The sequence below is a fragment of the Lupinus angustifolius genome, chromosome LG11, assembly GCF_001865875.1.
Source record: "Lupinus angustifolius cultivar Tanjil chromosome LG11, LupAngTanjil_v1.0, whole genome shotgun sequence".
Taxonomy (NCBI): Eukaryota; Viridiplantae; Streptophyta; class Magnoliopsida; order Fabales; family Fabaceae; genus Lupinus; species Lupinus angustifolius.
In genome coordinates, this window is record NC_032019.1 from 33,465,248 (window position 1) to 33,488,661 (window position 23,414).

Here is a 23,414-nt window from a genome sequence, read left to right on the forward strand (position 1 = left end):
TTTCCAGGAGTAATAGAAAATAAAGATACATATGATATAAGATTCAACCCTTTATCAGGACTTCTGGATGAATCCACAACATGTATAACATTCATAGCTCTAGCAGTATCTTCATAAAATGGTGGAAGTACACTCAAAGCCTCTAGCAGTATCTTCATAAAATGGTGGAAGTACACCCAAAGCCTCTCTTTCATAAATATGCACGTTCTTGAGGAAATGCAAAAATATTTGATGGCACACCCATGATTAATTACTTGAAGAAAATGATCAAGAAGAAGAAACCTGGAAAGAACTATAGAAAATATGGTGCAATTTTTGATAAACCTAATTGCTAGGATTCTACCACCATAGAGTTTGTGAGTAAAAGAACGTTGAGTATGAGGTGGAGAGGTTCTTGGCAGATCACATATTCACCCAAGTAAGTACCAAACTGTAAACAAAAAATTCACCTTGAAGAAAGAATGAGAAAGGGTTTTGTGATGGATCCTTGTGAGTGTAAAGTTCATGCTCTTGGATGAGATGTCTCTGGAAGACTGTATGTGTTTCCAACCTTTTTTTGTTGTTGTTGCTGTTTATCTCCATTGCATCCAAGAACTGGGCAGAAGGACCACCAACTACTGCAAACTTCTCTTCTAAACCACTTTTAGAAATATTAGATGCAAGAATCGTAGATGTTAAATTACAACCACCATTATATGTACCAAAACTCAAATGTGAGCAATCAACAACCAATGTAAAGATTGCAGCAACAAAGTAAAGAAGAGAAAATGTATAAGCGGAAGCCATCAAAAAAATAATTATTGCTCTGATACCATGTGAAAGAATCAAGAGCGGAAACAATATATGAATTTCATTCATTGAATGAATGAATTGAAAATTGAATTAATGAAATACAAAATTACATTGAATCCTTTATATAAAGAATGAAAAAACTAATCACCCTAACAAAACTACCTAACCCCAACTAACCTTTTTATTCTTAGAAGTTAATCACTCGAGTTAGAACTAACACAATCATACAATCTCACATATTCACATACATTATTATTTACATGATACAATATATTTCAACACATGATGTGAATGTTTGAGACTTAGTTAGGATTACTTCTCATGAAGAATACATAAAAAGAATGTGTAAGGAACATTTTCTCAATAATTAATAGTGTCAATATTTTTTACCATAGGTGACAATGTGATAGGGAACAAATTCCTCCTATCAAGGAATCAAGCTATAATTATTCTACTCCTAAGGAAAGAGATAAAACTAAAATATAATGTTCATATTTCATTGATTTCTCTCATTACAACAGCAAGATACTATTTAAAGAAAATAAAGAACCTTAAGATGATGATCATACCAGTATCATCATGTAACATTATAAGAACATTCTAGAATTTTAGATGTAATATTAATATTTAATTAAATCTAAATACTAAACTATAATATTCTATCTTATCCTCTTTCTAATAAACCACACAACAAACATCATAATATTATTATACTTCCTATCACAATGTCTATCCTATTTTTTGTTTAGAGGTTTGAAATGTACCTATAATATACATATGATTTGGAGGCATATTTCCACTTCAAAATTGTATTGAAAAGATTAAAAAAAAAACAATTCATGGCGGGTAACTTATGTTATTATTTTGGATTCGTGTTATTATCATGGTGCACGATTTAGATGCGTAAGACATGTACATGCCTTATCTTCATATCATCATATAACAGAATTATATCAAATAATATAAAATATTATTTTATGTTTATATATTTTTTATTTTTTAATTAAATAATATATTTTAATTGGTATGAGATACTATTAGAATCACAAAAAAAGACAGCTTCATTCTATATATGTTGATGTCGTTGTCGTTGAAGTAGTGTGAAGAGATTTGGTCAAAAAAGGAACACTATGTATTTGTTGTTGCAATTCTATTTACTACAATTTGTATATATGGAGACAGGCTACTAGACAGCACAATTTGTATACTTAGGATAGACTATTTGATAATACAAATTTATGTAGTGGAAGGTTATATGATAATTCAATTTAGATAGTATAGTCATGTAAGATGTTATTAAAATCCAAAAATTTAATTTTTGGAAACAATACTTGTTGAGACGATCACACATATAAAAGAAATTAAGAAATTAGTCTTTATGATATTTTCATATATGGAAACGTGTTGTATTTATTTTTTCAAGACTAATTTCACTCTTCTCTTTAATTCTTAAATAATATCATGGTTAAAACAAGTCAAGTCAATTCTTCAACACTTCATTTCTACACTCATACCTTGCATGATTATTTTCTTTAATTTTATTTTATTTTAATACAGGTTATATATAAAATTAAGAAAATATTAAAAAAACAATAATTCAATGGTATCACGTCGTCCTTTTTTATAATTTTGTATTGTTTTGCACGATTTAAGGAAAAGATTTAATATTTTTAGTATATTTAGATTTTTTACCAATTATATTTATCATCTTTATTTTCATAATCAAATAATAAATTAATGATAATATGTTTTGGAACAATTAATATAATTTTTTATAATTACTTATATTTTTATAATAATTTTTGTTGGGTTTAACAAAAATTAGATTTTAATTTCTCCATTGGATAACAAGTCATTGTCATTTTTAATAATGTATTATTTGACACAACTTATGTAGTCACTATTCTCTACATGATTTGCCACAATGGCACAAATAAAAGCAAAAACATAGTACATCCTAATAAAGTCATTTTAATTTATTACAAAATACATCAATAATTCTAATGAGATATTACTTAAACATGCAAAAGAGAGGACTGATTTTATAATCAAATTTTATATGCAAAATCAGAAATAATTAACTTACTTTAAGCAATATATAATTAGTTAATTAAAAGTAATTACAAGAACACTTTAAATTAATTACTTTCACTATTTTTTGTTTACAAAATAAATTACACTCAGTGACAGTATGGGTGTAATATATATATATAAATAAGTTAAGTTATACTAGTAAGTAGTTATATTAAATCTCAAATATTCATTTTCCTAAATCCAACAAATTAAATGAGTGAGTAAAATAAATGATGAGAGAAAAAAAATTAAATATTTTTTAAGTTTCACCAATCCGGTACGTTGGATTTAAGAAAAGATGAATGACTAAGATTGAGTGTAATTAGTGTAACTTAATTTTTTTGGTTTCCCACATATATCCTCGTACATGAGGCAATCATGTCCGAGCCAGGAACATATACATGTATGTGAGCTAACTTTCCAAGCGGATATTTTTTCCATCCACAAGACTCAAACCCAAGACCTTGCTTAAGGGGAGGGGAATCAAACATGTACCACTTGAACCAATCTCTCCTCGTATATATATATATATATATATATATATATATATAAACTGAACGTAAATTCATTGACGGCGTGGACTTACTCAGAATATCACACTCAGATATGAAAAACAGTTCGTATGTATATATATATATATATATATATATATATAAACTTAATTTACTATTAAATAATTAATAAGGCTTTATTTTAATTATATAAAATCTCATTAGATAGATAAATGATTAATCATTTAATTATTATGAATCACACTTATAAAAAGGATGATAATCGCATATGTCAAAAGAAATTATTTCCTAACGTGATACCTTACCTTGGTTACAACAAAAATTTATGGTTGAATCTTGAATGTAATAAAACAAAAGAGCCAAAAATATGAAGACGTAAACCACAAAATGACAATAAATCTTTCACCTTGAAGTTTCATTCACATTAATTCAACTACAAAACAACCCATCCACAGAACCACAATCGCTTCCATCCACAGAGTTTCATTTCATTTTTTATCTCTTCAAAAACTCACACCCCTTTCAAAATTTCTTGTCTTCTGTGAAGCCATGAATTTCAAGTTTACGTCTCTTTGAGATTTTTACCTTTTTTCTGAATTGGGTTTTCAAAAAAATCTGATTTTTTTTTATCTTCTGCATTCTGTGAAACCATGAATTTCAAAAGCTTAGAAGAATTCTGGGCTTTTTACATGAACCAACATTCAAAGCCATCAACAAGACGTTGGCACTTTGTTGGAACACTCTTCAGTATTCTGTTTTTGTTGTGTTCAGTTTTCATAAGCTGGTGGTTTTTGTTCATTGTTCCTTTTGTTGGGTATGGTTGTGCTTGGTACAGTCATTTCTTTGTTGAAGGGAATGTTCCAGCCACTTTTGGGCACCCCTTTTGGTCATTCTTATGTGATTTCAAGATGTTTGGGTTTATGCTTACTGGTCAAATGGATAGAGAGATCAAGAGGCTTGGAAAAAGACCTGTGCTTCAAGTGTTCTGATTTCCTTGTTAGTTTGTTGTTTGAGGTTAGTTTCCATCCAAAATTTCGAGTGTTCATGTGTATGTGTGTTTGTTTTTAAGAACAATTTTATGTTTAGTAACTTCATTGTTTTGTAGCAACTAGCAATTGTTTTTGTCATTGACTTGATTGGCTATGCCTAATTGCCTATGAATGATTTTTCTGAAATAGTTTTCACCAAGGTACCGTTGCGTGTATGCGTTTCATATGGGTACATGATTCGCAATTTTTCATTAGTATAAGACCCTTTTTCAAGTGAACTTGGTAGGTGGTCAATTGAATATACAATGTATGGTACACAAGGTTAATGAGTGATGGTAACTATGAGCAGAATGTCCCTAATGTGTGTGAGTGGGATATAAGAATTTGCTGGATTGATTGAATAACTTTGCTAAGACATCGAAACTGAACAAAGTCGTGATCTGAAGAGAATTAGATTAGAGGAATGTGGTTTAACATATGTTGTATGTTAAGATAAGTTGCAAGCGAATCATGCTCACATAATGATATCCTAGGTCTCATTCTTCTGTAGGGCATTCATTTCCCATTCATAGCACATTCCCATTCTTCAACACCTTTAGCTTTACCATGACTAGAGGGATCTTCTTCATCAATTGGATTAGCAAAGAAACAAGAATAATCATGTACTAAGTGTTTTCATCTATGTAGCGATTTTGCTAAATAATAATTCTTCATAAGGCTTTCGAGAGTTACATTTACCCCGATCTGAACTAGAGCTCCCCTTTTCATCTTGATCCTCCAACAAGATGAGATATTTAAAATGAGAGGCAAAGATGAAGCCAACACTTAGAAGCCTCCACGATGACAAGGTGTCTAACCTTACAAAAGTACTTGAAACTCTTACGAACCGCGGAGCCGATACAGTTTGTGGTCAAACATTGTCTCCTTTTGCTGTAGTTTGCTTCAATGTTTGGGGTTTCAGTCGTAATGTATCTGCTTTACAGTTTAAGTACTTTGTTTTAATTGATGAATACTCTCGTTGCACCTCATTATTTATACTGCAAAAACATGTAAGAGTTGTGTTCAATCTTCTGAAATTTGTATCAGGAAATTGAGATTTGATTCGCTGTCCTTATTAGTACGTTGTATATAGATTAAGACCATGGATATTTATCTCAACCATTTCAAACCATAAGGATTCTAATCGCATTCTTCACTGAACATATTGTCTCCATACCCCTTAAAAACCGGGGTTACCAAATGCAATAATAGAATCGTTGGATCATTGCTGAAATAAGTCAGTAGATGTGATACCGATCTTCATTTCCGTCAGTCTTCATTCAATTAATCTATGGAATCAGAAGACTGCAATCCATTGTCCACTTTGAGCATTGAATGAAATATATTACTGTGATAAGTGTTTATGGATATTTAACCATAAATTCATGTGGCTCTTTTAGTTTAATTTCTCTGTTGCCTTGTTCTTTTGCTTTCAACTTTGGAAGAATCCGCCACTCCTTCTGTTTTCTTCTTATATGTGCATTATCTCTGCAGGTTCATTCATATATGATTTTGAAGTTTGAAGTGTTTCAGACCGACGCTGGTACAGGAAATATTGAAGTGCCGATGCATTCTTTCGAAGTCAGAGCAGTCAGCGTTCCGATGGTGCTTTGCAAATCTTTGAGGAGAATGCATGTTATGTTCAAACATCATTACAGTGAAGTGTACATAAGACCAATGAAGTGGATGTGATATGTTTCGTTTTGGAATAATATGTACACTGAAAGTTGAAACATTTGTTGCTATTTAATTGTTTCCATCTGATCCTAAAACAGCCAACAGGTTCTTACTAAAGTCTTCTTTCAACAACTATCAATCTAGTCCTATGATAGAGATTGATATATCTACCGATTCCACTAAGGACAATGATCTGCTGTCCTAAAGCATGTCCCAAAGTCTATACCAAACCAATCATATTATGCCATGTGTTAAAAAAATTAAATATTCATATGATTTTATCAATTTTTGCTTTATTGTGATTGGTTAGGGACAGGTGCACATCCCCATCCATTCCACTAAACTCTCTTTACAAGCTTGAAAGCATACATAAATCCTCTCAAACAATGGTGGAGCCCTCATTCTCAGGGTCTTCTATCATTGGTGTTGGTGTCGAAGTTGAAAACCTTATTATTTTGTTTGCGAGTTGAGTTTTGGAGAAAAATGATAGGAAATGGAAAGCTTTAGATTTATGAAATATACTGGTGAAATGGCTCAAAAGCCTTCTTTTTCCTTCATTCCAAAGTTCAAATTGCAAACAGACCATAAAAAGAGAAGGAAGAGTAAGGGGTAATAGAGGGTACCACCCAATAATAATGATGGTGGCCAACAAAGGTGTGTGTGGGTGATGGTGGCGCAAAGAATGATATTGGAGGAAGTGATGGTGGTGGAAAGTGTCCAATTATATTATGATAGCCATAACAAAGTGTGTGCAATGATGTCCAAAAATTATGTTTTAAAATAACTTTTTGAAATGGGAAACAATTCAGAATTTCAAACTAAAAGCCATCTGGGTATTAGTTTGTTTAGGTATGGGTAAGGGGTGAACATGGGTTAGGTTGAGTCGGGTAAGACTTGTCCCTTATTCGGCTTGACCTAAATGTTGGTTGAGTTATTTTTTTGAACTTTAATCTGGTCTTGGACCCAAAAACTAAACAAACCCCAATTATGGACCTAGTCAGTTTTTTAAATATAATACATACCTCTTTTAGATAAAACATTCTCAATATTACCTATTATTATATTACTATGAATGTGTAATTTGACATATGAAATGATCTATGTGTAAATATTTTGTTAATCATTTACGTATATGTATATGTGATGGAAAACTTAGAGAATCAATGACATTTTGGTCTAAAAGATAACATTACTCTGTACACAATTGAATAAACACATAGAAAGATTACAAATAAGTGACCAGGTGACATGCCATGTTTGTCTCTTACCCGATATTAAATATTAACGAAGTCTAATTTTTTGAACACAAACTCAATCATAGACCAATCAAACCCAACCATATTCAGACCTAGTGATAACTAGAAGCTTATAATGAGAATGTAGATTTATTTACTAACAACAACAAACTCATAAATAATAAGGAAAATAATATCTTCTATCTATAACAATAAATTTAATAAATGCTTATTGGTTTTTTATAAAAAATAAAATACTCTTTTCAATTCACTAAGTTCTTCAAAAACATAAAATAAATTTATATACTCCACACATTCCTTTTTAAGTATTATTTAAATTTTGATTATACTAATCAAAGAAAACTTTAATTAATTGTATTATTTTTTAACAAAATTGTTAATAATTTCCTTGTTATTTCCAAATTTTACCATAATAGCTATTTTTTGTATAACGAAACTTGTTACTCTGTGGGTAAGGAACTAATTATTTTTTAGGATTCATGTCTGCTTCTCTCAACAAATATCGTTATCAGAAATTGAACATTTATTATTTTGGCCTATCTAAAAATCCAAGGATCTTACAATTACATCATTAATCAACATTTTGTTAGTTTATAATAGTGATTTAAGATATATACTCCACTAATTTCCTTGATTTTTTCTCTCTCCATAATAATTTGTACACTTATTATAAGATATAATTGAGAAATCATAAATATTTTCTTTCCCCTTAAAACAATAGATAGATAATATCATTTTTCTCTAATTTTGATAGTCTCCTATGACCTTATTTTTTTTACGTTATTTACACATGTACTAGATGATTGAATATTTTTTACATTGTATAGAATATAAAATGTAGTTTCACTTAAGTATAAAGTAGGAGGTTCACTCTCCATATTCATGTGTATGTAAAAATGTGCATATTGCAAAAACTAGTCTCTCATCATTAGTGACGATATCATAAAAGAGATAGGATAATAGAAAAAAGAGATATTTGATTGAAACTTCTTGAGAAGTGATATATATTGGAGAAAATAATGTAAATTACAGTAAATCAAATTTATATTATTACTCCATTCAATTATATATTTACTAATTGTATATATCTTTTATCTTTTATGTCTAAATATATATTTTACTATATATATAAATATAAAGATGTAATATTCATACATTATTAGGATCACTATTAATTTAAATTATTTTTAAAAAATCAATAGTAATTAAATATAAATGATAAATTATGTCTTATACATTTTTTCTGTAAATAGTGAGAGTAAAAATGAAAATATAATATGATATTAGTGAAAATAAAAAGAGAGTATACACAGATGGTGTAAAAATTTATACACAGATTAATATATATTCCATTATTCATTTGTGCTTGTATTAGCTTCTTGTGTTAAAGATTATTAAACATAAACATAGTGAATGATGTAACGATAATGTATAAAATTCATATATGTGAACCACAAACACAGTCTTTTTGGTAAATAAAAAGTGATAAAAAGAAAAAACATTTTCCTATTTTTTTACTTATATAAATAGTGTGCAGTGATGATCCCCAATGAACCCTGGCAAGAGAAAGCATGTTTTCAGATGAGTCTCTGTTTCACAATTCTCTAATGAGTCTCTACCTCATTGCTCCACCAACTTTCATCTCTCTCATATTCCTTCAAGCCCCTTATGGCAAACACCATAGACCAGGTTGGGGTCCAAATCTTCCTCCACCATTGGCATGGTTTCTCATGGAAAGTCCCACACTTTGGCTTACCCTTTTGCTTTTCCCACATGGTCAACACTCCTCTAACCCCAAATCCATTATCCTCATCACCCCTTTTCTCATTCACTACTTTAACAGAACATGCTTATACCCTTTGAGACTCTTCAACTCCCCTTCAAAAAAAACCTCAAATGGGTTCCCTTTAAGTGTTGCTTTGATGGCTTTTGGGTATAACTTGTTGAATTCTTATCTTCAGAGTAGATTTGTCTCTCACTACAAAATCTATGATGTGGGGTGTTGTTTTTGGTTCAAGTTTTTTGGTGGGGTGGTTGTGTTTTTGTCTGGGTTGTGGATCAATGTTTGGTCTGATAAGGTTCTGTTGAGACTCAAGGGTGAAGGTAAAGGGTATGTGGTCCCAAAGGGAGGGTTGTTTGAGTTTGTGACTTGTCCTAATTACTTTGGGGAGATTGTGGAGTGGCTTGGTTGGGCTTTGATGACTTGGTCTTGGGTTGGACTTGGGTTCTTTTTCTACACTTGTGCTAACTTGGTGCCTAGAGCACTTGCAAATCATAAGTGGTATTTGGAGAAATTTGGGGAAGATTATCCTAAGAATAGGAAAGCTGTTATTCCGTACTTGTATTGATTTTATTTTATTTTATTTTTGTAATTGGGATGTTTTATGTTATTGCAATGTGAATTTGTTGCTTGCAGCAAAACTTTATATATCTAATATGTAGTTTGCATAATTGGACTGGTATTATTCTAAGTTTTTTTTAATTGCCCATTTATATTTTATTCTTTGTTAGTCAAAGTTGTGTGACACTATGTTATGATTTATAATTGAGATGTTTATGTCATTGTTCCACGGTCAGACATAGTAATTTTTTTTATATAATCAAGGTATTCCTTTACTTTATGATTAAGGAACTAATCCTTTATGGAGTGCGTATTTTCTTAATAAGTGTTTTCTCTAGGAATCGAACTTTTGGGCTGGATATGGATCCAATGGGGGCAAACATGGTGAGTTTGTTTATGAAGAAATGCAACAAAATTTATATATCTAATATGTAGTTGGATGAGTATTATTCTAAGGTTTTATTTCTTTTTGACATCAAGGGTGTCTATCTGGTCCCAACAAATTTCTAACGTGTAGAGGTCATGGAAGTGTGTTTTGTCATTGATAGGTGACACTTCTTTTGTATATTTTTAATAGATAAATTAAGCAATGAAATGCAGAAAATATATTACTGATAAAATTAATGTTTTTGATTTTCATCAACAGGCTATATCACATAATTTATGGTTTGATATTTCATTGATATTAAATAGTTAAGATTTGCCACATGAGTTATAACTGATATTTTCTTTCTGTATCAAAAATACTAGAAGGTTGATTATGTGCAACTCTGACAGATTAGGAGTATAATCAGCATAATACATATGCAATCTCTACTAGTTATGAATTGGTTGAAAATATTGGTAAAAAATGTACATATATTTTCCTGTATTTTCAAACAATGGTGTATCTGTCTATCTATGCTGCTAAAAGTGGTATCAGAACCCTTTAAATGTGTTGAGTACAAGCATGTAGTTCTAGCTTAAGAACAAAGGACTCAAAACACTACATGTTGCACCAACTTCCTCTCAAACTCTATTCCAGTTACATTACCTGAAATGTTTTGTTGTTGTGTAAGAAACAAATACAAATGACATAAGTGGCCAACAAAGTCTGATGTAGCTATCTTTGGGTTGCTAACCTTAGTACCTCACTAATTAGAGGAAGAAAGAGGGAGCTTTGGAAGAGAATATCTGTAATTTAAGGTGTGGATAGGTGAGTTACAAGTCATTAGGACATAATTAAGAAAAAATGGACATTTTTGTAAGCCTAATCATTAGAATCGACAAAGTTTTATCTTTGGTGTTGATTGTTTAATACAACTTCCACATTTTATTCGGACTTAAATCAACTATGTGTAACATTATGCACATATGAGCAGTTTTGGTTGTTGTGATTGTTGTTGTATCTTTGTTAGCCTATTGACATGCAATTTATTTAGCTAAATAAAGCTCTTGGTAGATGTTGTTGACATCTTTATTCTGGTATTGAGGGCATGTTAATGATGTTGAATTTGCTGGTTGGATTGATGATAGTAGTTTAAAATCACTTTTAGAAAAGAGATTCCACTGTTTGAGGCCTAACTCAGTACAAGGTAAATCTGTTCAACTCTTATGCCAGACTTTTTTTTTAAAACAATAAATCATAGTGCTATTCAATTATATATCTTAAAAACAAAGGAATTGTCCTAAGTTTGAAAGTCTAACTTTAATTGATCCAGATTAGTTTACATCCACCATCCTAACATTTTTTGTTTATACTTCAGATATATGAAGGTGTTTGATAACTTGTTTTGAAAAAGGAAAAAAACCAAAAAAATCAAAAACAAAAAAAAACAGTTGTAGATTAGTGTTGGAGCAGTATAGAAAATTAATGGTGGGATATAATTTGAACCATTTTTTGGACTGAATTTCTTAACAAGGATGGACATCATAAAATTTAAATGAGACCAAATTAGTTATGAGGGTTCTATCAACTATTGCAATGAAATATGGATAAGAGGTTTGGTGAAAGTTAAAGCTCAAAACTTTCCAATTTGACCAATGACCATAACCCATTTTTTATGGTCTTCTATTGATCATTGATGTTCTATGCTTGAGCATTACCATGATATGTGATTAATCTTGTTTATTTAATGTTTTTCATGCATAGAAATGCATATTTTATGCCAGTATCTGTCTTGAAACAAAATATATAGGTTAGTCTAGACCTTTGACAATGTGTTTGATGCCACTTCCAAGATTGGAGTTGAGTTACTACAGAAAAACCAACCAATAATTTGTCTAGAATTATTGAGTGCAATCTATACTGAAAACAGTACTTTTAGAAGAATGTATATTAAAAATAAATATGAGAAACTTTTTTTGTTTGCGTAGTGTTAAGTTTACCTTTTCTGAAGTATACAAATATCAAAATGGAAAAGTTATTGTATGCTGTAGTGTAGAATATTACATAGCGACTATGAGGAGCACATTTGTTCCATAAAATGCGTAAATGTTTTTGATTGGTTGAAAAAATATATCTAAGTTAAAAGTTTAATATTATATATTTTTCTAACTAATTAGAATAAAAGCACAACCTTAAGTTATTGGCCAAACTCTACCTCTTGAAATGGACAAAGCTATGTCTACAATGTTCATCTAAATCTTTAAATGGAGAAAGTGGCCATTTTAAATATAAAAAAAAAGCAGAAATCTTTAGGTAGATATAAAATTAGAACAATTCATACAAATGACACAACAACTTCATTTTATTAGGTTCCTTAAACTCAAGCAATTTATACAATGTTCATTCTAAATCTATAAATGGAGAAACTCACCATTTCAAATTAAAAAGTATTAAAAAACAAAAAAGGAAAAAGGTAGCATAAAAGTAGTTCATTCTAAAATTAACTGCAACATTCTGACTCAAACAAACACCAAATAGTTGTCACTTTTGTCCCCCCTTCTGGTCTTCTATTGGTAGATGATAGAAAAATATTAGCCATAATTCACATTTTATCTCTCCTTTAAATCCACAAAACTTGATTCTTAAGATGACCAAGATGCTAGTGATGTACCACAAGAAGATATTAGTACTTTATCAGTAAGACATTGGTGTTGTTTTCCACAATTCCATACATATAGTTATCACAGCTCAGCACCTTCACTAGTGCAATATGAGTAGCATGCTGATAGAAGAGATATTCCACTGTTATTAAGGGGCTAGAAATAAAATGAAGGATAAACTAAAATTGCACATAATGAAACTAATTATAAATCCAACATCATTTACTCCCTGCAATTACAGTTAGTTCCAAAATAACATATAAAACCATTTTAAAGGGACATTTGGAAGAGCTTGTTGAGGTTATCTTATCATACAAGCACTTAAGCATGTGTTTGAAAGAGTACTTAAGCATTTGTTTGAAAGAGTTTTAGAAAATAGTTTATAACTTACCAATAAGATTTTTAGCCTATCTCGATAAGTTTCTCGGATAACCTTATTGAAATATGCTATAAAGAATGTGTGCTTAATTAAATTGTTTGCCTAAACATGCCCTAAAATGTTTTTTGCACTTAAGAATGCTTCAATGGTTCTGAGCATGCACTGATAAAACTAATTTTGTGTAGTTTAGATGAACTTACATTAAGAAAAGGTGTGGTTTGTGCCGACTTTCACTTTCAACTCATCATTGGTGGGAGTGTCTCCTGTTGGATTTACCTTTTTCGAACTTCCATTTTCACCGGAAACTTTAGACATCAGATTTTCATACTTCTCTTTTAAGCTGGACGAGTCAACGGTTTCAACAAGGCTCTGCTTAACTTGTTGCACCAAAGCAGCAATTCTATTCTTTGAGTCCACATCCGGTGTGTCTCCAGCCTTTGCAACCTCCAATTTCAATAGCTCTATCTTGCTCTTGATATCCGATGAGTTCACCGAATACTCAATTTCCTTTTCTATATCTTTGTTCAGTTCTTCAAACTTTGACTCATACTCTGACAATGAACCCTCATCCCTGTCACCCCGTTGCTTAGCGCTTACAAACTTGACATCTAAGCCTGCTGACTTCAGAGCATTAGTTAATTGCAAGTCAACCTCCTTTCTAAACTCAATGATTTTCTGCTTCAGCTCATCATCCAAATCACTTGGTGAGGATGCACCGATACTTTGAATTTCATCCTTTAAACTCTCATAGTTTTCCTTTATTCTAGGATTGTTCAAGACATCATCAAATATTGTCATCAATTCTTGCTTCAATGTGGCAGCCTCCTTGTTGGTCTCGGACAGATGTTTTAATTTATATAATTCTTTCAACATGCCAAGTTTATTCTGCAGCTTGCCATAGTTCGGAGCCGCTGACACACCCTGGTCAAACTCCGCCTTTACCTTTTCTATCTTATCCTTCAGCAATGGATCGGCAAATGGGTTTTGTGAATTTGCTTTTGTAACTTCCTCCTTTAGTTTCGACAACCTGTCAGCCAAGCCCATGGCCTTAACTGCCTCAGAATATTCATGATCAACCTCCTTTTTCAGTTTCTTTATCATATCATCCAAATCAAGTGTTGGAGGCTCGGCAGAGGATCCCTTAGCTTCTAATATTTGCTGCTTCAGTTTCTGAACCTCAACCTCTAGTTCAGCATCAGAAATCTTCTTAGGAATGGGTATATCCTTCTTCTTCATGCTGAATTTCCTCTTAGGATCAATAGGAATGCCTTCCTGGAACCCGCCAATCTTTCGGAACTTATCATGGCGATGTTTGAGTAGGTCTTCTGTATTCATTTTGCTAAGCTCCTACATAATGGATAAGCCAAAGTTCTAAATTAGCATTTGCGTTAACAAATTTGATTTCAGTGGAACACTTGTTGCTTGTTAAACTTACATCCATGGATTCATTGATTGCAATTTTTATCTGTTGTGAGGTCCAAGCTGAATCTGCATGTGCACCGCCAAGTGGTTCCTATTGAAAGACAACGAAGTTCTACTTATAGACTATATAAGGAATATTTATCATTCGATGTAAGTGTTAATGTAACTATGTATATTGTACACAGAAAAGAATAAAATTGAAGCAGAAGATACAAGATTTGATAATTTGCCTCATCACCGACATACTTATTATATATATTTAAATTTGCAATCCATTAAGATGGTATATTCAATATGTGTGTGTGAACACGATCTAATAACAAAAGGCATAAATTAATAGGGTTATTACAGGGATAATGCCATCTGCAATTTCCAATCGGCACAATTCAGAGGCTGTAATCTTCAGTTTCTCAGCGGCCTGCAATGAATATAAACAGAAGAAAATAATTAAAAACATATTATACATTGAAAGAGTCTAGTGCCGGTGTTGTATATACCTTAGGAGCAGCTTTAGCACTCTTCCACAAGATTGCTGCACATGCCTCCGGACTAAATCATGACAAAAATAGAGACCAAACCAACAGAACATATCAGAACAGGCATTTACAATTAGTAAAACGGTTAACAATAACACAAGTACTCAAACATATCATATCTATGTGTTTATGTGTATGCATGTGTGGATGATTCTGAGATGCAACTTGTATGATGGGTTATTTTGATTCCACCCTAAACTTTAACTAAATTTAGCTACAATTAAAATTAAATTGAAACCACTTCAATATGTTGTTAATCTAAGCAGCTAATATGAAATTAGTTTCGTTAAATACTTAATTCATTAAGAAGTTCGGTTAAAGATACAGGGGGTCTTCATTCAACATGCTGTGCCTATACAGCAGAGTTCGGATAAAGTATTCATTAAATAATTAATCACCTTGCAACATAGAAAACAGCATTTTCAAGCATAAGTAATTTATTAGCGCATCCAATGGCAAGTGCACCACCAGAACCACCTTCTCCAATAACTATTGACAGAACTGGCACCTTCAGGCCAAACATGGATCTCAAATTATGGGCAATTGCTTCACCCTGCGTGCATGAAAAGCAATCAAATGGATTAACATAGAAATAAAAGAGAGACGGAAAAATCTTAAAGCATAATTTTAGCAACATGCCTGGCCTAGTTCCTCTGATTTAAGGTCAGCATAAGCCCCAGGCGTGTCAATGAAAGTAACTATCGGGAATCCATGGTGATCTGCATACTCCATCAGGCGAAGAGCCTTCCTGTAACTGTTAGAATTGAAAAACCTACCATCAATGTCAGACGCCGAGAAAATTGCTAGTCTCCAAATTTCATCAAATAAGTGAACCGGGTTCTTATCCTATCTTAAATCTATTCAATTTATCAATACCAAGTAGAGTTCCTAGCTGACATACCCATGAGGAGTTGGCATCCCAAAGTTACGCTGAATGTTTTCTTTAGTATTTCTACCTTTTTGGTGACCAATGAACATGTATCTTCTACCATCTATAGTCCCTATGCCAGTAACAATAGCAGGATCATCGTAACCTTCCCGATCACCATGGAGTTCCACAAACTGCAACATGAGGAACCATGAGACTTCTGCTATAGTAGTCGTTCAGTAACAATAAACCAATTGATTAAATATGTACTAAAAGATAAAGTAATTGATTCATTGAAGTGAAAAACAAGGATAGAATTTAGTAGACCTTTTCAGTTATGTTGAAGATATGATCAAGGAAAGTTGGCCTGTTAGGATGTCGTGCAATGTTGACCCGCTGTATAGGAGTCAGATGAGTATATAGATCTTTTAAAGCCTGAAATAACAATCGGAGTAGTGAAAGCGTGAGACTTTTAGCAAAATTTTCTGTTGAAATCAAAAGACTAGGTGGAAAAGGTACAGGAGTATGTATGTGATGGAACTCTGAATATTTCTATTGCAAAAGGTTAACTTTGTACCCCTACAGGCCCTACTCATGCTAATAATCTAGGTTAAATACAAGCCCAAGTCGATAACACTTGCAACATATTCACAAAATAGTACTCTTTAGTCTTTAACATACGATATTCTAATAGTTATTAATTCAAATAGTTACTAAAATACAAAGAAAAATATATCCAACAAAAGAGAAACAGAAAGCATATCCAATTGCTTAGACAGTTAAACATACATTTCCGAAACAAAGATGGATAAGCAACTAAGAAACCGAAGGTAGTATAGGATTTGAGACGAGGGAATTGACAATGTGAATAACAGTCATGCTTAACTAATTATCTGGGACACAACTAAAACAAGTGACACTCATACTTTGGTTACAGAAAAAGTAAGTCGGGGATAAGATTTGAATAGGTAATCTAATGCATCAATGATTTGTTTCATGAGAAGAAATGTCTAAGATTTAGCACATAATTCAATCCAATAATCAACATCAGTTTTCTCAAGAATAACTGATTTGTTATGGCAGTGAAACCTGCTGGTATTTAGACTCCAAAGAAAGAATTTGATCAGTAAAGTCCAGACCAGTTTCATTCGCCATCTTCCGCACCTGTTTCAACCAAAAATAGCATTAGTATGAACTTGATGAATCAAAAGGACTTTCAGCTAATTTCACACTTGAGAGCACAGAGTAAACTAGAATTTACATCGATAATCTTCTTTTGCAGATCAACAAGAGGCTTTTCGAACTCCAAAGTGACAGGCTTTGGCTTCTCTTTGAGTGGCTTGAAAGGAGAGAGATGACTTAGTACCCCACCTTTCACATTGGGATCAGGGTTATCAGGCCATGGATATTCATGCTTCTTCACCTTCCTCAACTTACATGAAATTGTAAAATCCCTCCTTTTCAAAACCAACCTTGCCTTTCCCAAGGTTCTCAAAGGGATACCACTGAAAGCACTGGTTGAACTCGTTAGAAGATCCGAAGCTGAAGCCCCGGTAAGAGATGCAGCAGAAGAAGCAGCAGCCATGTCCTCTTCTTTAATTCCTCAACAAAAGTCCTTCAAAACCTGCAACAAGGGTATCATAAAGACTATATAACTTTAAAGTATAAGTCTAAATCAAGAAAACCTATAAGGGAATAACAAAAAGCTTAATCTTGATCCCACTAAAAAAAAATCTTTCTATGACCGTGTCAACTTAATTACTTAACTAAGCTCTATTTTCATAAAATCTAAGCAACATTGTGCAAAAAATAGAAATTCCCAGACACAACCAATGCAACATTAAGCGCCAAAACTTTCAAAGTAACAACTTTGAAATTCCTAGAAACCCAATGAGCCATTCCTTCAGTAACAACTTTCAAAGTAAATAAAAAGAAAATGAGATTGAGGGGGAAAAGCGCCAAAACTTTACCACAATCCCATAAAAAACAAATATTTTCATCAACCCATCAATTTAACTAAGCACTATTTTCATAAAATCTATGCCACATTAAGCAAAAATTAGAAATTCCGAGAAACCTAATGAGACCCCATTCATTGAAGTAACAACTTCCAAAATCATAAACTAAAAAATAAAATAAGAAGGTACTGAGAATGAGAATGTGGAAAAGCTCCAAAGCTTTATATCGATCCAATAAAAAACCACATCTTTCTATGACCCCATCAACTTAATTACTCAACAAAGCACTATTTTCATAAAATCTAAGCAACATCAAGCAAAAATTAGAAATTCCTAGAAACCCAATGAGCCATTTATTCAGTAACAACTTCCAAAATCATAAAAATCAAAAAGCTCCTAAAGTTAAGTGAAAAAAACTCCATTTTATAAGAAATTTACCAGGAAGAAAAGTTGGATCCTGGAATATAGAGAGAAGAAAGAACAATAGTGTGTAATGAAGGAGTATTGATTAGATTATTAAGGGAAAATGTGAAAGGTTTGAAAAGTAGGAACTTGGTGGAAATCGTAAGAGAGTAGTTATGAGTAGCTAGAATGGTAGATTGGGGTTTGGTTCAATGAAGAAAAAGCCAAAGTGGAGGCGTTACTTCTTATGCTCACACTGTATAATAGTGCCAGCTTTTTTCAGTTTGGCCGTTATTAAGAGAGAAAAAAACACACAACAACATAATTACACAAACACACACAATACAACGTTAAAAATGGGAAAATGGGAATTTTGACTTTGCTAAAAGTGTCCAAACACGTGGGTAATGGTATTGTCCAAACACGATCTTCTTATTGAAAGTAGGGAAATTCACATCTAATAGATTTGGGTGAGTTTTTGTTTCCTGCTTCACAATTGTTGGAGTGGATTTTGGATTCTTGATATTAGTTTTAAACACGAATTACCGATTAAGTTTGACCAATAAGGCGTTAGTATAGTAGTATTGGTATAAAGTTTTATTGGATCTCTAAGATCGAATTTAATTTCTATAAGCAACATTTGTTGGAAGGGGTAGTCATAAACTAATGATAGCAATCAATATCTACAAATAATGTCCTCCTCTCTATCTTCTTGACAAGACTTATTCCGAAGGGGAATTGAGAATCTTGTAAAACGATGCAAGCTATCGCATGAGCCACCAAAGTTCAAATAGTACAACTCTAACAGTAAAATCAAGAAATTCATATAAGAATGAGATAAACAAATTTTGGTAGAAGAACTTTTGTTGAGTCAAATTTTGCACATATGACTCTTGGAAATCAACTCTTTGAGACAACCTCTGCAAGAAACATTTGTGTCAAAAAAAACTCTTCCAAATGCTATTATAAAAACCAAATTCTTTTCCCCACATTGAGGTGAAATCAATGGTATGAAAACATTCAAAAGTGAGAAAACAACTCCAATTCCATTCTATCATTTCCTCCCCTTTCCATTAGTTACATTACATTTCATCATCCTCCAAAATCCCACCATCAACTTAGTGCATGTAGCAAGAGTGAGGATCCAATTACTCCAATTCTATGGACATCTAGCCATCAATTCTATAGACATATAATGGTTAGATTTCTATAGAATTGATTACTAGGATAGGAAGTAAGCTTAAAAAACTTACTATTGGAGCAAGTAAATCCCTCCCCATGTACCAAAGACTATTGTCTTTCTAGGTTTTTACAAGTTAAATTTTGAAAGGAAATGATGGAAAAATGAAGATTTGAGAGTCATAAAATATACTTGTGAAATGACTTTAAAGTCTTTCATTTCCATTCATTCCCTTCCAAAATCTAACTCGCAAAAATACTTTTAATAATCTAATTGTGTCTGCCTTATAAATTTTATTGTATGATAATTGATAAGATAAGAATAAATAAATCAATTCTAACACATTTCAAACAACCCACGAATCTTTTCGGCCATTTAATGAACTTCTCATTGCCTTCGGTAAAAAAAAACAAATATAAAAGTGCTTAAATTTGTGTCTGGTGATTTAAAAGATAAATTTAGAGAACTATGCATGCAGCAAAATCCTCAAAAGTAACCTAATACAGGAAAGTAATGACTATAAGCCTTCCCTAGCCTTGGCCACCAAAGTTATCACTGTTATCATGATGCTGCTGCCACCCATAACCCTGCCCATCATGTCCACCCTCACCAGAATAGTAATTCTGTTTCAAATGTGGCACGTGGGGCGGTTGCGAGAGTGGTGGAGGCAGAGCCACGCGCTGTGGTACCATACCACCCTGTCCTTGTTCAAAAGTCACACCATCCATTCCAGCATGCCAGGGCTGGGGATAATTTCCTGGAAATTTTGGGCCATTTGGGACACCCCCCTGTGTGAAACCATGCCATGAACTCTTGTCCCCACCTATATTAGAAGCTGAGTCCTGCCTAGGAATATTATCATAGGGAGCAGCATAAAATGGTTGACCTCTTTCCTGTGGGTAAGGAGGGTAACCAAATGGCAGTGGAGGGTTCGGCATTGGGTTCGAAGTAACCAGTGTGGGGATGTTGGGAGGCTGGCCTGAGTGCATTGATGGATACTCTGGAAATTGAGTCTCTAGACCAACTGATTGCTGCCTGTCTGAAAACTGTGAAGATTCTTGCAGCGTATGGTGCATACCGAAACTTTGTTGATGGAAGCCCTGTTGAACGCCTCCAATGGAGCCAGAAGGGGTATCTGAAGGGTGATGTTGACTGAAATATGGTGGATTTGACTGCATATTTGACCTTGAAGGTGGTTGATCTCTTGGTCGTTGTCGATGAGTTTTTTCTTCCTGGTCATGGAGCTGGGGATTCGAACCGGGAGAAAAAAACGGTCTTTGGGGACCTCGAGCAGTGGAGTCTGAAGCTGTAGATTGCCTGACACGCTGTGCCTCTGACTCGTTTCCATCTTCTTTGTCTGCATTGGGTCGAAGAAGGTCAGCATGGCTGTCTTGGATATGAGATTCAAAATCAGCCTTCTTCAGAAAAGATTTCAGACAGTGAGGAGCAGCACATATGAGGATTCCTTCCATCATTTTGATTGTCTGAATCTTCTGGATCCGTTCGTCACACCTGTGTTCCAAAGGAAAAGATGAAAACCATTTCTAACATAACCATCAGATGTCCTACCAAAATGCATGAAAGACAACTTAGAAAGAAGGACTCTTCAAGTTTGAAAAGGAGGGCCAGTGAGGCTGAAACCAAGATTTCCTAAATCTAGTACTTGGCAAACAATCTCATACAAAGAAGACCCATATGAATCTAGAGAATGGATTAAAACAGAAAAAAGTCACTGATGTTCATTGCTTTATTACATGAAGATAAAACAGGAAATATACTTACAGATAGCACAACGAATCACTTCTAGCACAATCGAGACAGAAGACATGTTCACAAGGGCTCTGCAAGACCATAAGCCTGTTAATTTGCAGTAAGTAAACATCAAGGCATTTAACAAGTTGTAGCATTTGTTAAGCAAGAAAAAGACAAAGTGTAACTAAATTTTAAACATGGCAGCCATTTCACAAAACATGACCACCGTCGAAGGCATGCTTAACTCCAACCTGGCAACATGCTACATAAGAAAACGGAGTACTTTGGTAGAACAATAAAATAAATTTTGTTCAACCAAATTTCAGATATAAGGAATAGGCATAGATGAAATTGTCAGCACTCTCTAAATTACTAAAGAGTAAAACCATAGCGCCATTAAAAGGAATACATCAACTCCAAACCAAGGACATAAAAGAACATACAGCTTGTATTAACATAAAAGCTTCAGTTAAAAAAACAAAGATATTTACACAGTATATGCAATGCAAATGTTCATTCACACTACTCTTTAACCAATGAATTTCAAAGAAAAGAAACAACTGAAATTACAAAGATAACTATAGAATACATAATTCATTGTACTAACTTCAGTGCACTAACTACTAAACATTCATCCTTCTTTTAACTTCAAAAGTTAATTGTACATGATAACATAAATGGCAATGTTAAATAAATCAATCTGCATTTAAGCTAGCATGCACTTTTTAATAAATTTCTTTCTTTTTGCTGCATTATATTTTTCGGGGGACACAGGCTGAGGCTAGAGCAAAGAATATATCCAGAAAAGGCACTTTTCGAGTTAAGCCTGAATAAAAGTTTAATTAAAACCTATGATTCATATCCTATCATGAGTAGAAGAATTCTAAAGAGCTTAAATTTCAATTGAAAAACAGGTCTACATGTATAATTAGTTACCACCACTTACCAGCCGTCCATAGATAGCAATCGGGAAATCACAACGAACACAGAAACGGACTCGCTCACCAAGTTGGCAGCGGGATCTACGTCCCAAAGTTTTAACAAGGGAAGTAGCAGTAGCTCCTCCAATAGCCTTTGCAACAGGGAGATCAGCAAGGATTAGGTGATCCGGGCAAGCAACCGTGACAGTCTCGACAGGTGACAGCTTTACTCCTGCTGATCCTTCTGAGGAAGGGGCCTTAGTAAGCCGAATCTGAAGCATGTTTGTCAATCAACTTCTCTCAAATATAAACTTCTTTCACAGCAGTACTTCAAATTGGATAATAGAACTATAGCAGTATATGCCTCTTCCTCCTCCTTCATTGTCAAATCAAAACAAAGTAAAGGATTTTAGATTTAAAAACAGAAAATGGTACAACAAAAACCAAACATTTATCTCACTAGGTTTGCCCGACTACATGGATCAAATGACGCTATAATGCCCTATAATAAATCATGTTCATTAACAAAGCATTGGTCTTTAAGTGTTCTTAATCATTTCACTTATGTTTTTTACTTTTCCTTGGTCTCAATCTTCCTCTGGAAATTGGATTAACCTCCATTTGATCTAATCTCCTTCTAGGGGCTTCAAACCATATAAGGCGTGATATTACCATTTTTTCTACAATAGGAGTTACTCCTACTTTCTCCCTAATGCATTCATTTCTAATCTTATCTCGTCTAATATATCCACTCATCCAACACAGCATTCTCATCCTTGCTACGTGGAATATATTCTATTGTCGACATTATATCGCCCAACATTCAATCTCACTAACATTGCAGGTCTTATTATAATCGTGCAGTAAAACTTACACTTAGATTAGTAAAGAACAAAAAAGGGAAGCGTGACATATACATACATACATATATATACATACATACATATATATATATATATATATATTAGAGTAAACCCATAGATTGGTCCCTAGTTTTCACATTAGTCCCCAAAGGAAGAAACCCTTCATTGGAAAGTGAAAGAAAATCCAGTTAAATTGGTCTTTTTCAAGGACCACTTCTACTGATAAAAACAACCAATTTGACTGGATTTTTATTTGTACACTTTCTGGACTAATTTGAAGGTTCTCGTCTTTAGTGGATTAATGTGAACATCTCAACCAATATGGGTATTATTTGAATAAAGCATAAACAAGAAAAAAAGATGAAAAATAAATATCAGCCTTCACTATGTATTGTAACATCTTATACACTTGACACATAGCAACAAAT

General features: G+C 32.9%; 3 protein-coding genes across 6 annotated transcripts; 1 reads left to right on the forward strand and 2 right to left on the reverse strand.

The window, feature by feature from the left end:
* LOC109360729 (acetyl-coenzyme A carboxylase carboxyl transferase subunit alpha, chloroplastic-like) lies at positions 695 to 18,550 on the reverse strand. Of its 4 annotated transcripts, none has more exons than XR_002109212.1 (13): positions 18,308 to 18,550; positions 17,173 to 17,526; positions 17,001 to 17,075; positions 16,239 to 16,346; positions 15,945 to 16,105; positions 15,683 to 15,797; positions 15,442 to 15,596; positions 15,005 to 15,056; positions 14,857 to 14,925; positions 14,521 to 14,598; positions 13,286 to 14,432; positions 12,718 to 12,828; positions 695 to 706 (listed from the first exon to the last, which is right to left on the reverse strand). XR_002109212.1 is itself a non-coding variant. In XM_019605801.1 (12 exons), the coding sequence occupies exons 2-11, from the start codon at positions 17,494 to 17,496 to the stop codon at positions 13,287 to 13,289; spliced, it is 2,283 nt and encodes a 760-aa protein (XP_019461346.1). In that variant the 5' UTR covers positions 17,497 to 17,526; positions 18,308 to 18,550; the 3' UTR covers positions 12,389 to 12,828; position 13,286. The 4 variants fall into 4 exon arrangements, 2 of the variants coding, with proteins under 2 accessions (XP_019461346.1, XP_019461347.1); XR_002109211.1 differs by lacking the exon at positions 695 to 706 and adding an exon at positions 12,389 to 12,613; XM_019605801.1 differs by lacking the exon at positions 695 to 706 and having other exon boundaries at positions 12,389 to 12,828.
* LOC109360730 (steroid 5-alpha-reductase DET2) lies at positions 8,910 to 9,848 on the forward strand. The gene has a single exon (XM_019605803.1). It carries the CDS (start codon positions 8,910 to 8,912, stop codon positions 9,684 to 9,686), a length of 777 nt encoding a protein of 258 aa, XP_019461348.1. The 3' UTR covers positions 9,687 to 9,848.
* On the reverse strand, positions 19,848 to 22,530 carry LOC109359318 (E3 ubiquitin-protein ligase Hakai-like). Its single transcript, XM_019603934.1, has 3 exons — positions 22,150 to 22,530; positions 21,234 to 21,292; positions 19,848 to 20,963 (listed from the first exon to the last, which is right to left on the reverse strand). The coding sequence occupies exons 1-3, from the start codon at positions 22,402 to 22,404 to the stop codon at positions 19,982 to 19,984; spliced, it is 1,296 nt and encodes a 431-aa protein (XP_019459479.1). The 5' UTR covers positions 22,405 to 22,530; the 3' UTR covers positions 19,848 to 19,981.